At 37.6% G+C, this 16194-nt stretch overlaps 1 protein-coding gene across 1 annotated transcript in view; it reads right to left on the bottom strand.

The window, feature by feature from the left end:
• Positions 1–16194, bottom strand: part of SCN2A (sodium voltage-gated channel alpha subunit 2) — an 80915-nt gene that overhangs the window by 18059 nt on the left and 46662 nt on the right. Inside the window, exons 16-17 of the mRNA XM_056350322.1 lie at positions 14766–15122; positions 12699–13178 (exon numbers count right to left, since the gene is read on the bottom strand). Coding sequence (XP_056206297.1) covers positions 12699–13178; positions 14766–15122 — 837 coding nt within the window. The remainder of the gene's footprint in view (positions 1–12698; positions 13179–14765; positions 15123–16194) is intronic.

The following is a 16194-nucleotide window of genomic DNA, read 5'->3' on the forward strand; positions in this document are numbered from 1 at the left end:
AGTGATTCTTTCACACCATTGCATTATGCTGGCAACAGACAAATATGAGTACTATAATAAGTAAAAGTAGTTTGATCATGGCATTCTATGACTCTTCTAATGTTATCACTATGTGGAGTATAACATCAGTAAAATGGCTGCATTGATAAGTAGCTAATTTTATAAAGGGAATGATGTAAGCAGATTATAGAATACAGTCTATAGGGTATTAATATTAGACAGAGAGATGGTCCGTGGTAACATTAAAGCTATATCTTTGCTGAAATTTAAAACTTAAGTTAGAGGCATTATTCCTTTAAAACATGTTTGACAAGATCCAAATTCTATACTTTTTTTGTAAAGGAAATTAAACATTATTAGTATGTGAATACAGAAAGTACCATAAGACTTCAATGGAATTTTACATTGCAGACAATATTAAGTATGTTCTTCAAACAAAAAAAGATTAATTCCTTTATCCTCCACTCTAATTTTATCAAATCACACTGACAGTATATTGTGTTATGATTTTTAACTTTGACTTTTGTGTACCATGGTACACCATAGCCCACATTTTAGAGGAAGACCAAACAAATGGAAACATGTATTGTGGGATGTTATTATGCACATACTTTCAGTGATATCTGTGCACCCATTTCCTTTATGTTTCTTTCAAAATCCCATCTTATGTATTCATGTCTCATGTTTGTGCATGAGATTTAGAATCTACGAGGTTAGGTCCAATATACAAAGACATGGATGCACACTTTTCTGCAGATTATTATTTCAAATTTCCCACTGCAAAGTATTCAGATTATAGATAATGCATGGCAGTTTGGTCATTGTGGAATACTGCCTCTAAAAGGGAGAAACTAGAAAGTATGGGATGAATACTGTAGTCCTCAAGTAAGGACCACAGCATTTAAACACTAGTGGAAGTCAATCATCAGTTTAAGGAAAGGCCAGAAATACCATAAACGCAAGGTACATTCCAAAGAAATTTGTACGTAGTGTTAAAAATTAATGTTTATCAATAATACACAGTAAAGAATTTTCAAACTGAGAAGTGACTATCTGTTTGATTATGTAGCATTTTCTTAAAATGTTGCTTGCATCATTCCGATCTGGACAGCATTTCTAGCAGAATGCTGTAGTAGTAGCAGAGCAAACAAAAACTATGAACAGGTTAAAACATAAATTTAAAAGACCTACTGTCCATTCTTTTACAAGGAAATGAAGAGTTCAGTAACACAGATATTACGCAGTTAATGTAATCAGCATATTAACTTTAAGAAGGGCTAAAGAATTCCTATTACTGAAATTGTGTAAGACTAACAGTTAACTCAAGATGAAAGATTAGAGATATCCACTATAAGGAGAGACCAAAAAATCAGGTAGAAAAAGTAGAAAGTGATCAGTAGAACAGTCAATTATCAGGAACATCAGAAAGCCATCTTTATTTATGTGGGGCAGTATGTATGGCGAGTTGTATTGTACAAGTCTCTTCTCACTGAAAATCTGGTATGCTTCTTTTAAAGAGCTGTAATAATAATCACAGGAGTTAAGCTAAACAGAAAAATCCTAAATTTAATCAACAGCAGTTGATACTTGAAACACAACAATTAAATGCCTTATCCCACTGATAAGTTACTCTTCTGTTGTTGGTGTAACAGAGTATTTCCTTAGCATGCTGTTCTATTATACCTGAATTTGGCCCCAATCCGATCAGTATATGAAGAAGCATATTAGAAAAATTATTCAATAAATGCAATCTCTAATAATTCAGTATCATTTGGGGAAGAAAAAAATCAGAATTTTTCAACAGAAATAATTACTCTTTTTTTGTTTTTCTTTGTTATTGTTAACAATGTATTTATTGTATGGCACACTATATAATATTCATAAAATTTAGTATGCATTACAAACAGCTAGGAAGGTTTTACAATACAACATCTCAAGATTTTACCAAATCAATTAAGTTCAGTATGCTAGGAAAACTTTTCACAGTGACAATCGCCTATTTCCACAGCGAACTTCTGTTCTATTATAAAGCAACTGACCCAGGGATGTTGTACTGATTTCTACGTATTCAACACGACATCACCTGGGAATGGACCATGTTATTGCTGATTATGTTTTGTCCATATGCTTTAATACATAGGAAGACTTTTTCTGCCACTTACTGTGACTTGCCAGTGTTCACATATGAAATCCAGCTGGATAGCTAGACTGCCCCCCTAACTGCAGACCCTGGTATGTTAGATATGTAGTGTATGTCCCGGTTCTTTATCTTAACATATCTCAGTTACCGTTGTACCTGATAAATTCTACTCTGTTCACCAGCATTACTGGATTTAGGCAACACTATATACTTAACATGTACAGAGCTTTTTTAAAAAATGAACATGTGGAAACAAGATAATCATCAAACCCAAACGTTATCTTTGATATAACACTAAGTCCTTTGCAAGCCTCTTTTATACCATGGTTCTAGGTTTTAAAAGTATTCAGTCACCCATATTGTAAGAGATTTATCAGGGTCAAGTATTAGACACTCTTCAAGAGTTATGACGCTAGATTTTTTCTGAATAGTATGCTAAGGAAATTATTCTTAAGAGAAATCTACTTTTCAAAACCCTCAGAATCTACATACTCCATCTCCTTTTCACAGAAGACAGTAAGGGGAAAAAAGTACTTACATGGTTCTAAAGCAGCAGTATCCTGATTATCATAAAGATATATATATATATATATATATTTTTTAGGTCACATCTACCAACAGCCTTGCCAGTCATGCTTTAGTCAGCAATACAGTACAGTATGAGATACAGATTTTAGTTTAGCTTTCAAGATAGAAACTGGAAGTGGAAAGCAGCTTGCCTATCAGAGCAGCATTGCAAAAAGCAGCAGCCAAAATTAGGTCAGGAAGTTTTTGACATAATTACTTTCTGAACCTCAACATCTCATAGATTCATACAATTCTGCTTCACTTACAGCCAGGCCACTTTGAGCTTCTAACATATCTTTCTTTCTCTCTTTCTTTCAAAAATGATGATCTGAGAGTAGCTGAACAGCTTAGTTTAACATTTTTAACAAAGCCTGAAATTTCATGATTGGCCAGGAAGCCACTAATAGCTGTTGAAATCATAATTTAAGGGACTGAAGGAGCAAAGAGCAGAACAGACATAAGCAGGAAGATGGCACCAAGAGAAACCACCGTTTTGGTTTTGCTTTTGATTTCCTTTCCTCCCAAATACCTGTGAAAACGTTAAATAATGGAAAATATATTGGTTTTATTTTTTCAGTGCTGTGTGGATGTCAGTATGAAAATGAGATGTTCTGTGATGTAAATGGCATTATATCCAAATTTATCCAGTCTTCTTCAGTACAGCTACATCACCTATAAAATCAACCAAGTGGTAAATATCATTGCAGTTCCACTGGTATAATTAAGTGGAATCCGGTTCTCACTCTTTCTAGTGCTTATACAGTCAGGCATAATGACTCTATCAGTTCAAAAAAACCAGAATATTGTAAAAGCAAAACAATTCTGTGATTATTATTGTTTGCAAAAAAACAGGATCCCTAAATTACAATCCACTGTACTTTATTGCTATTCGTAATTCCTTTGATCTACTTATTTGCCAGCATTTCACAAAGAAAGTATTTGCAAGAACATTGGATGAAAGCAAAAGCATCATAAGTAGCAGTGGAAGTATTTGAAAAAGCACTCTCACTGGAAGCTACTTTAAAAGGCTCTTTAATTCACACAGGCAATATCGAAAGAATATTTCTGAAACAGAGCAAGGGACTGGTGTTTTTAAAGATTAATCAAGTGAACTCCAATTAACTCTAATATTAACAACTTAATATCTGCTATGAATCACAGTATGCCAATATGATGTGAGCAATTCACAATCTAAAGCCTAAATTCTTCAGTGTCAAAGGATTTTGAATAATGAATATTTTAAAATCAAAATATGACTTGTCAGATTATTCCTTACAAAATATAAGGAAAATACAAGACAAAAAGCTATGCAATAGTATATTTTAACTCTACTGATTTACCAAACTGAAAGCATCAGCATCCAACTATGGTGTTGTAAATATTATGGCAATGTTTAATAGGTGAGATGTAAATCTTGCTGAAGCTGGGGACCTTGTGGTTCAAAATCAGTAGCTTATTTACTAGACTGCTGAACCTTATTTATTACTGATAAGATGAGAAAAAGCTTCTCAGGGCAGACAACATTCGGGGAGGTAGTCAATTTCTGAGTATAAATTAAAGAGCTATGGTAAGACTGAATAGGGCCAGATCTTGCTATCAGTTTTCTCTTTGCACCTCTACACTTCTAAGTGTGGGCGTAAGTAAGAGCAGAACTGATCTCTGAATGTTTGACCAGCCAAATACCAGTTTTATATGAGCTTTTTTACCAAATGATGGTCACATGCTTTGACTGTGAAAATTAAATGAATTTCATGCTTAATGGTGCTTCAAGTACTGCATATTAATCTCTGAAATAGCTTAATGCTTATACAAGTACTGAAGAGAAGCATTTCTAAAAAAAAAATTGGGGAAAATAAAAATGTGACTTTCATGAGTTTCAAGTTACGTCCATTATAAGCTAAAATACAATAGTATGAAAGTTTTCCAAAACAGCTAACAGTTTTTCATTACAACACAATTTACAGATGGACTTATATACGCTTCTGATGAGAAACATAGCTTATGAGTTACATATTCTGTCTTCTTTCAAAAGGAAATAAAACCCTTCAAAAATAGAATCTTGAAAACTCTACCATCAAGATTGGGAATGGTACATAGCATGCACTGCAAAATACTGTTAAAATATCATGGGAAGTATAGCATCTGAACCACAGAAATACTGGGGCTGCCAATCTTGCCTGACCATGCTGTGATGCGAGTCCCGTGACTCAGCAGAGAGCAGCTGTGCATGTTTGTACTTTATTGCAATGAATGGGACGGGATCATAGCTGAATAGCATGCAGGCCAGTCAATATCCGTTAAAAAGTGATTATATACTATATACATATAGATGTATAACTTGCTTAGGTAACCTGTGTAAAATTGGTGACACGACGCTCTGCCTCGCTAAAAGGCACCAGAGCTGCCCGCTTGACTGATCCAGCTTGGTTCTACTCCTGTGAGAAGTAAGAATGGTAGGAAATGAAGTTCAGGATACAGCACCTCTGCTTTTTTTTGCACTGAATACTGCTTAAAGTAAAATATACATTATTAAGGTGTCTGCAACAGCATTAGAAGAACCCATATTTTTCAAGGCATTTGAAAATATCTTGTAACTTGGTCTATCTTGGTGCAATTACTAGCCTAGAAGTTACACTTAGCATAAAAACCTAATTATTACACAGCTATACATGCACTACAAAATTTTCTACATAAACCATCCCCATAGTACTTCAGGACCAAAAAAGTAAAAATTATTTTTATAGTTTCTCCACTGGATAGCAGTAACGCAACTCATGTCCACGTATCTTTACATATAGGACAACAGACTCAGCACAGCAGCCCCATATTCGTTCATGGCACTACTTCCACGGTAAAGTTTTATTTAGTATTTGTTTTCTAATTCCCTTATTACACTGTACTCCCCTGCTACCAGTCTTATGGACACAATGTTCTCATAGTTAATTCTATTTTAGGTTTCAGGCAATTATCTAGAAAGTTTCTTGCAAATTCACACCTACAAGCATGTACAATAATGTATGTATTATTTCTAGAAAGGCATAATCTAGTTAACATTTCAATCAAAATACTTGATTGATATAATAAAGAATTCACCAAACATTAATATACTTAATTAAAACTTACTAATAAATTATAATTACTTTGTAGAAATTCAGCTTATTGCCCTATACCACAGTGAATATGTGTATGCATGTTTATACATAAAGAAAAGCAAAAGCACACAGACACACACTCATTAGCATCTGGCTATCTTGTGCAGTGTTTTCACAGTACATGGATGCCTCAGTTGCCTTTCATTTGGGATATTGCTAATTGAATGTGATTTGGTGGCAGTTTCTAATTTCAGTTCTTTTAATTTATGGTATAAGCAATGAAGTGACTGGCAGATCAATATTCAGCAACAGCAGAATCATATAAATGGGAAAACATGAGAGGGCAAAAACGCAAGGCACGTTATGGCATGGCAAAAAAAGAGAAAGCCTTGAACAAAAAGCCATTTGTAGTCACTTTTTTAAAAATTAAAAAATGCCTTCTTTTGCTATTGATCATTTTCGTGACAAGAGTCTGGGGCCTGTGACTAATAAGCCATCCCTTTTCTCTATATCAAAAGCCACGGTGGATAAGAATTATCTAGTGAAGAGTAGGAATTAGGGTTAAGATAACAAATATGCACTTTTGTGATTAAAATCTATTTGAAATTTAGGCACTTAAGAAATATGCTCGCAACACCTTTGCTGTGCTTTCTTGAAGGTGCCTCAAATTTTTAAACATTTTCTTTCAGTTTTCCAACTGCAGCTTCTGCAAGAGTAAGAAATTTTGTGCTCAGAAGAGTTTCAGGCTTGACCAGTCAATACTACTTGGTACTAGATCATTCCTGACTGATTTCTGAAGAATTAGAGATCTGTGTGTGGTCACAGGGCCATGATCTCATTGGAATTACAGAGACATGGTGGGATAGCTGACATGACTGGAACGCTGTCATGGATGGCTGTGTACTTTTTAGGAAATACAGGCCAGCAAGGCAAGGTGATGGAGTTGCTCTTTATGTGACAGAGCAACTGGAATGTATCAACCTCTCCCTAGCTGAGAGCTTATGAGTAAAGATTAAGGGGCAGGCTGAAATGAGGGTCAGTGTGTGGGTGCTTGCTACAGGCCACCTGATCAGGAAGATGACGTCAATGAGATCTTCCACAGACAACTGCAGATGGCATCATGATCACAAGCCCTTGTGCTTATGGGGGACTTCAACCTCCCTGATATCTGCTGAAAAGAAAACACAGCTAGGCTCATGCAGCCAAGGAGGTTCCTGCAGAGCACTGATGATAACTTTTTGACACGGTGGTAGAGAAGCCAATGAGGCAAGGAGTGCTTTTAGACCTTGTCTTCACAAACAAAGAAGTGCTGGTTGGGGATGTGAAGGCTGGGGCAGTCTTGGCTGCAGTGACCATGAGATGGTGGAGTTCAAGATCCTGCATGGAGGAAGCAGGGCAACAAGTAGGATTGCAGCCCTGGACTTCAGGAGAGCTAACGCTGGCATCATCAAGGCCCTGCTTAGAGGAATCCCATGCATTATGACTGTACAAGGCAAGAGGGTCCAAGAGAGCTGGCTAATTTTCAAGCATCACTTCCTCCAAGCTCAAGATCAGTGCATCCCCATGAATACAAAATCGAGCAAAGGTGGCAGGAGGCCTGCATGGACGAGGAGCTTCTGGCAAAATTCAAACAGAAGAAGGAAGCTTATGGAATGTGGAAAGAGGGACAGGCCACTTGGAAGAAATATAGGGATGTTGTCAGAACATGCAAGGAGGCAATGAGGAAGGCTAAGGTGTGTTTGGAATTAAATCTGGCAAGGGAGGCCAAGGACAAGAAGAAGGGCTTCTTCAAATGCATCAGCAGGAAAAGGGTGACTAGGGAATATGTGGGCCGTGCCTGAATGAGGTGGTGCCCTGGTGACGAAGGACACAGAGAAGGCAGAGTTACTGAATGTCTTCTTTGCTTCAGTCTTCACTGCCAAGGCCGGCCCTCTCGTTTCCCAGACCCTGGAGGCAAGAAAAGAAGCCTGGAGAAAGGAAAACTCTCCCTTCGTCAAGAAGGATCAGGTTAGAATCATTTAGACAAATCTGACACCTACAAATCCACGGGCCCTGATGGGATACACCCCCGAGTGCTGAGGGAGCTGGCAGATGTTATTGCCAAGCCACTCTCCATCATCTTTGAAAGGCCATGGAGGACAGGAGAGGTGCCTGAGGACTGGAGGAAAGCTGATGTCACTCCAGTCTTCAAAAAGGGCAAGAAGGAGGACCCAGGAAACTACAGGCCAGTCAGCCTCCCCTCCATCCCTGGAAATATGATGGAACGCCATCCTGGAGGTCATCTTGAAGCATGTGGAGGAAAAGGTGGTTATCAGGAAAAGTCAGCATGGATTCACCAAGGGGAAATCATGCCTGACCAAGACTATCTGTGATGGAATGACTGGCTGGGTAGAGGAGGGGAGAGCAGTGGATGTTGTCTACCTTGACCTCAGCAAGGCTTTTGACACTGTCTCCCACAGCGTCCTCATAGGTAAGCTCAGGAAGTGTGGCTGAGATGAGTGGACAGTGAGGTGGGTTGTGAACTGGCTGAATGACAAAGCTCAGAGGGTTGTGGTCAGTGGCACAGAGTCTAGCTGGAGGCTTGTAGCGAGTGGTGCTCCCCAGGGGTCAGTACTAGGTCCAGTCCTGTCCAACTGACTCATCAGTGACCTGGATGAAGGGGCCGAGTGCACCCTCAGCAAGTTTGCTGCTGATACAGAGCTGGGAGGAGCGGCTGATGCACCAGGAGGCTGCGCTGCCATTCAGCCAGACCTGGGCAGGCTGGAGAGCTGGGCAGAGAGGAACCTAACGATGTTCAGCAAAGGCACGTGTAGGGTCCTGCACCCAGGGAGGAACAACCCCACGCACCAGTCCACGCTGGGGGCTGACCTGCTGGGAGGCAGCTCTGCGGAGACAAACCTGGGACTGCTGGGGACAGCAAGTTGCCCATGAGCCAGCAGTGTGCCCTGTGGCCAAGGAGGCCAGTGGGATCCTGGGGTGCATTAGGAGGAGCGTGGCCAGCAGGTGGAGGAGGTGACCCTGTCACTCTAGTTTGGCCTGGTGAGGCTGCATTTGGAGCGCTGTGCACAGTTCAAGAGAGACAGGGAACTACTGGACAGGGTCTAGCGGAGGGCTACAATGAGAGAACTGGAGCACCTCCCTGATGAGGAAAGGCTGGGAGAGCTGGGCCTGTTCAGTCTGGAGAAGAGAAGACTGAGAGGGGATCTTATGAATGCATCTAAATATCTTCAGGGTGGGTGTCAAGAGGATGGGGCCAGACTCCTTTCAGTGGTGCCCAGTGACAGGACAAGGGGCAATGGGCACAAACTGCAACACAAGAAGTTCCATCTCAATATGAGGAAAAACCTCTTTACCTTGAGGATGACAGAGCACTGGGACAGGCTGCCCAGAGAGGCTGTGGAGTCTCCTGCTCAGGAGATGTTAAAAACCCACCTGGATGCGACTCTGTGCAGCCTGCCCTAGGTGAACCTGCTTTAGCAGGGGGATGGACTAGCTGATCTCCAGCAGTTCCTTCCAACCCTAGCCATTCTGTGAATATGTATTTCTTTGTTTTACCACCTGATCAATTTGCAGTTCCTGAAGCATGATTAACACACACATTTACAGGATTAAGTGCCTCCAAGAATGAAGTTAAGACATCATTTTCTTTTAAATACTGTATCTGGAGGAGAAAGCCTTTCTTTTATGCTCGAAGCTTAATGACTGGAGCTCATGTCTCAAATATGGGTAATTGACTTTAAAATTTTCCCTATAGGAATTCAAACCAATATTTTTGTCATGTCGTAGAACCACCCAATTGAATTCCTTCCATCAGGAAAAGGAAAGATTTGGCTAATCAAGACAGTCAGCAGTCATACCATCCTGTTATACAATGAAGAAACAGATGCACCATTGTCATTGTGGTCATACTCAGTCCTGCTAACCACCAGCCAACAGATCTGAATAAGTTACATCCTCCATCTCTTCTACTGACATAATGCTCTTGTGCAGTAAATAGTTAAAGACTGAGCAGGCTACAAAAAGAAACAAAAGGAAGAAAGTTGGTGATCAGGGAATTCAAATGGGAAATTCAGATTTTGGTCCCTATTTCAAGGCAGTTTCTGCACTGTAGCCACTGATTTTTTTTTAATATAAATATAAATTTTAATTTTATATTTTTATGAATTTTTTACATTTTTTAATAAATTTTAACCACATTAAAAATTATAAACAGATTTTGTAGCAGGGAAAGATTTTGTTCTCAAACAGATGCCTTAATCATTAGGCACTACCAAACATCACGTTCCTCCTTGCCACCACTGTTCAGTGTATCAGAAACTATTTTCTGCACAATTGCAGCTTCAGAATAAGAAGTGGAGAATAGTGCACTAGTACAGAACAGTCCTGATTACAGTTTTAAGAACATACTTAATCAGCTAATTAATCCAATAATCACTAATGAAAATATTTAAGTTACTTCTTTCTCAGTCATTTTAATGACATATAGTATCTAAATTAGTAGAATCCAATTAAACTTACAAATTACTTTTTACAGAAAAGTTGCCAATTAAAAATTATCAGAGCTATAATCTAGGTCGATAAAACTTCAGTTAATACATACATAACTTCATAACTTTTAAAAAAGAACAAGCATGGGAAAGGTATATAGGACAATTTAAAACATGGTTTACTACTACCATGAGTAGCGGCAGTATCAGAATCAGTAACATTATCAGAATTAATATGATATGGGTGGGAGAACAAAATAAGAAACTAAGAGAGGAGGTTTCCTGAGTGCATACTCATGATCATACTGGGACTTCACAGTCAACATCTGACTGTATCTGTGTCAGATTTTCTTTTCATACTGTTTGTACAGTAATATCTGAAGCATCATTGCCAGTTACAATATATCTGTAGAATAAACTAAGAGTATCTTCTTCACACGTTGCAATTGAGGCATTTAGAATGTTTTATAAAAAAAATACAGGTTTAGGTTGACAGCACCCTTGACACTGATAAAAATATGATACTAACTTTACAGACAAATAAAGAATGACATAGGTATTTGTTACTCCACTAAGCACTAAATATTTTGTAATAAAGAAATCCAAAGTATTGTCTTACCTAGTACTGAACTTTAAACTTAACACACTTTATTCCCAAACATTCAGTACATCCTTTGGCTATCACCAGTTGCTAAGCAGGGAAAGGGCTGGAAGTCATAGATGGACTTGAACATAAGAATAGCAGGAAAAAAGAACAAATCCAGAAGGACCAGGTGTATAACAAGAAACTACGTGATTTACAAAAAGACAGAAGAATAACCTGTGCCACTACTGTGGTATGCAATCATTATGGATGATCTCACGGATAGGTGGAATTTGACCAGATTTGCAGTAGAATTTGCTGCTCCTTTGGCAGCAGTGAGTTTTGAAACAATTAAGGATGGGACAATAGAACAATGGAACAGCAGAACAATGGGAACACAGAACAATGCACTAGCCCTATGTGATGTAAAGGCGCCTGAAGAGGACTCCTTTTCTTATCTTATGTACAAAGATAAAATACAATCAACAAAAATCCTACATTCAGACCAAGAAACTTTCATATAAATACCCTCTTCATTACAGAGAGCAATTAAAGGTTAAACTACAATAAATTCTGCTTTGTTCTACACCCAAGTCATGGTTTTGAAGAGTAAGAGAAATACTAATACAAACAATCTGCAGAAAGAAATATTTTCAAAAGAACCATAATAATAAAAAAAGACATTTTTTATAAGAAACAAGAAAATATGACTAAATGTGTGATACAGTCTGTACAGAAAAGGATCTCAGGGTGAGAATTACTAGATTTGCCGTGAGATGTGCCAACCGTTCTCGCTCACTTGGGATGGGGCTGGGAGGCTTTCTGTGGCCTCAGCCCGTATCTTACTCATATTTATACCCTCAGATTCAATTGCAGGGGTATCACTTATGAAAACCTTTACGTTAGTTTATGTCTGCACCATAGCATGCAGTATTGTTAAAAAATACACATGCTAAAGCTGAATGAACTAGCATTGGTATTAAGCATAGTAAAGACTTACTCCACTTGAGGAGATGTGCCTCCACCACGTACAATTGTGCAGGACAGAGCACTGGGTTAACACAATACTAATGGCTTCAGCACCCACTGTAACTCACTAAGTCCTAGCTTGGATGTGTCCATTTGGCAGCACATTGTGCCAGAAAGAGGTATATTTTATTATGGTCACAGTAGGTAACAGATTCAAATATCTTAAAGCTTTGAAAATGGCAATGGGTAGCTGCATAAAAGGGTCTTATACTGAGACATAAAGCTTCATCATTTTTTTACCATAAGGCCATTATTTCTTCAGTGGTTCTGCTACTATCAGAAAGATTATTGGCGATTTATATGAAATCATTTGGTGATGTTGGTGCAGTAGTCAAATGTAATTATAATGTTATCTAGATGTATTTTGACTATATCAAATAGGTTAAAAGTATCAGAATGAATTGTTAATTTGACAGGAGGCACTCCAGAAAGCAGACAGAAGAGTAAATAAATTGCACTAATAAAATAAGCATGCAGAAACTCCAACAACCCACACATATTTTGTAAGACTTTTGGTCTCCAGGGCTATTAAATTGCTTCATTTTCTTGCTAACTTAACACAATAAAATAGAAAAAAAATATTAATTAAAAAAAATGTCTTATGCATCTTGGTCATTACTGTAAATGCAATACTGTACTACCATCTCTTCAAAACCCACAACCTTCCATCAATTTACCTTAAATGCCATTACAAGTTGGTATACCCTGTTACAGAGTAATTATATAGAGATTTGAACTCAACACTAGAAACCTTAGGAAGAAAAGCAAAGCATCAATTTTAAACACAGAAATACTCTTACCTCTTTGCTTTCTTCCAGGTCTGACTCACTGCTGAACTCCTCTGTATTTAAATTTTCAAAATCTGATTCCCCGACAGCAATGGGCACTGTCACAGTGAGACTTGGGTTGTTTATGAATGACATGTAATCACTTTCATCAACAACGTATTTTTCCACACTGCTGCCTATGCCACTGGTAGTTCCATTCCCTTCTTTAAGATAGGCAAGGTTTTTACCTATTTCTACTATTGTGTGGTTGGAAATACAGCTGTCTTTTTTGTTGTTTAGGTCTTCAAGAGGTTTGATTTCATCTAAAACTTTCTGCTTCCGAACAAAGGCTTTTTGGATGAACTCACGCACTTTCCTCTTCACATAATCTATGCCTTTCTGAATCCTTGCCACAGCAATCTGTAGATTGTTCATTTCATTATCATCGTCTGTAGCAGCAAGGTTGTCTGAACTAAATGAGCTCAGCAGCAAGGCCAAAAAGAGGTTGAGTACCTACAAGACAGTAAGGAGAAAAATATACTGGATCTCTTATTTTAAAGTCATAAAATTAATTCCATTATGGGATGTTCAATATGACATAATTTTTATTTCACAGCTAGCACTTTAATTCAACCCACCTTCCTACTATTCTTTCCAGTCCATAATCCCTGTCCCCCATTTTTTATTATAAATTGCCACAAACATTTTTAGCATGTTTAACTTGACTAACAGGTGAAAATCTGAGCTGTTACTTGACTTTCTTCTCCACACTGGAAGTTGTTCAGGTCTGTGCCTCAAAATGGAGAATGAGATAAGCAAGCAGGATACAACATGATGTAGTAATTTATGCAAGCTACATCCACTACAGTGTTCATAGACAAGGGGAATGCAGAGAGACCCCAGTCTTCTACAGTTCAGCAGGCCATAGTTTCAGTGTCTCTAATTCAGAAAATAATAAACTTATGTATTTGCCCAGAATATATCAGTCTCTTTTTGTTTTGTGCAGGATAACTAGCTAAGAGATAAAGAGTCCACAAATGTGACACACCTAAATTTTAGGAAACTATTTCAGACTTTCTTGCATGACATTTTACAAACATACAAGAGAAATTTGGACTAGATGTAATTACAACATTATGTGCAAAACTGATTAAAAATAGTATCTAAATTATGTTTGTCAATTCTTCTTGTTCAAACTTAAAGAACATTTTAGAGGGTATACCACAGGACTCTCACATTAGTCCATTTAAACTTTATAAAATTCATGGGTGATACCAAAAAGAGAAGGGATGCTAGCACTCAACAAAAAAGTACTACAAATAGGCATAACCATGGTAAATTGGTGAAATCATTCAAAATCATTACCGCATTTAATTCTGACGCACTACTCTGAAAATGTTGGTTATGAAAAATGAAGGGTACATATACAGAAGATATGAAAACTGCAAGGTCGAAGCACTGTGGAAAAGTGCATATAGGCTGCATCAGGAAAGCAATGCTGGTACAGAAATTTTGTGTGTCACTTCGGGCTGTACCACAAGGAATGTTTTGTGTAAGACATGGAATTGTAATGATTCCACATTATTTGGTATTTGTGTCTCTATCCAAAATGCTGTTTGGGAAGAATTCAGAGGCCAGCAGCAAAAGGGATAAGTAGTTTAGAAATCATCACATATGAGAAAAAATTGAACAGCTAGACTTATTTTGTTTCAGAAAGAGAAGATTAAAAGTGGAAACAGTAAACCCTGAAGTATTATAGATGTTGTCATGAAGACCAACTGTTTTCCATCACTATTGAGACCAGTTTAATTGGCTGTAAAAGGTGATTTAAGGTAGATTTTTTTAAAAAGGTATTTTTAACTCTAAGTGTAATTCAGCACTGATCTTACTAAAGAGATTATAAACTTACTGAAGATTTAAAAGAAAAGGTAGACAAACATTTTTCAAAAATGATCAAGGTATATTTGAACCTGGTTTAGAGAAAGGGCAAATGAATTGCATGATCTCCTGATGTCCATCTCCAGTTCTCTCAGACTTTAAAATTATAAAAAATAGGAAATATGTTCTAATAGTTTTTAAAAATCCCCACTGATTACATACCACTAGGTTTCCAATCACCATGACCATCATGAAGACAGTAAGGCACATGGTTTGGCCTGCGACCTCCATGCAGTCCCACATCGTTTCTATCCATTCTCCACACAGCACTCGAAATACAATCAGGAAAGAGTGGAAAAAGTCATGCATGTGCCAGCGTGGAAGTTCACAGTCACTGGAGATCTTGCAGACACATTCCTTGTAGCTTTTCCCAAAGAGCTGCATCCCAACCACAGCGAAAATGAACACAATGATGGCCAGCACCAGGGTCAGATTCCCCAGAGCCCCCACTGAGTTGCCAATAATTTTTATCAGCATATTTAGAGTTGGCCAAGATTTTGCCAATTTGAAAACTCGAAGCTGCAAAACAGAATAATAGCATACAGGTATTTGTGTTACTAATTGTAATGAAATTATTGCTATACATTTCATATTTCAGTTACCCTGTGTCTAAATCACGTCTCCTGTAACCATTAGAAACTTTAGGTAAATTTTTTCCAGTTCTATCTACAATGACATCAGCGGTCTTAAGCCCTGATGCAAGTCATAAGAAATCAAAAATGCCATCTCTATGCTCATTTGAATTACACTGCAATTATCACAAAGTCTCCAATTGAGACTTTACCTCTTTTGGTCACTTTAGATATCTATAAACAAGTTGCACTTGCTGGACAAGTTGAACAACACTTTTTTTCCTTTAGTTAACTCTAAGAGTATTATTAAAAATACACCCGCACATATGAAACATGATCAGTTTAACAGGATTGTAGGTGTATACACACTTCCAGATCTCTCTCATCTTAACGGGCAGAGATGGAAGACATGGTTTTCCTAGAAAGAGAAACAAGCTAGAGTTGTTAATGACAGGCATACAAGTTACTCGCAAGCACCTTTAACAATGTCTTTTCTGTCATTTAAAATAAGTGTGATGTGTCTTACAAAATTTGTCAACATTGAGAAAACCAGAGAATGAAAAGTGTTACATTAAAGTACAACTTGAAACAAAATGACAAAACACAATTATTTGGAAAGACACAGCAAATGTTCAGACAATTGAAAGAGAATACCAAAAAGAATCTAAATCTAAATACTATTTCATGGCATGAAACTTAAAATATATAGATGTGAAGTTAAACACAGAATTCTATTATTGAAGGAGAGGTCAATCCAGACATATAATCAACTTTAGGCAAAATGCAATATAAAGCTATACAGAGAACCAGCAAATTAACAAATTTAACCCCTGTCATTTTTTAAAGGGCTTTTATTTAAAGTTAAATATTTTTTGCTTTATTTAAGGCAAAATTTCTGATTGATGACTAGGACGTCTAACTTCATGTCTCTTACTGTGTAGGTCTTCTCAGAAAACAATTTGAACATCAGCTGGCATGCTAGCCTAGTCTTCAGCAAGACCAAGGTTTACCAAGCTCCT

This window comes from Falco biarmicus, chromosome 8, assembly GCF_023638135.1.
Source record: "Falco biarmicus isolate bFalBia1 chromosome 8, bFalBia1.pri, whole genome shotgun sequence".
Classification (NCBI taxonomy): domain Eukaryota; kingdom Metazoa; phylum Chordata; class Aves; order Falconiformes; family Falconidae; genus Falco; species Falco biarmicus.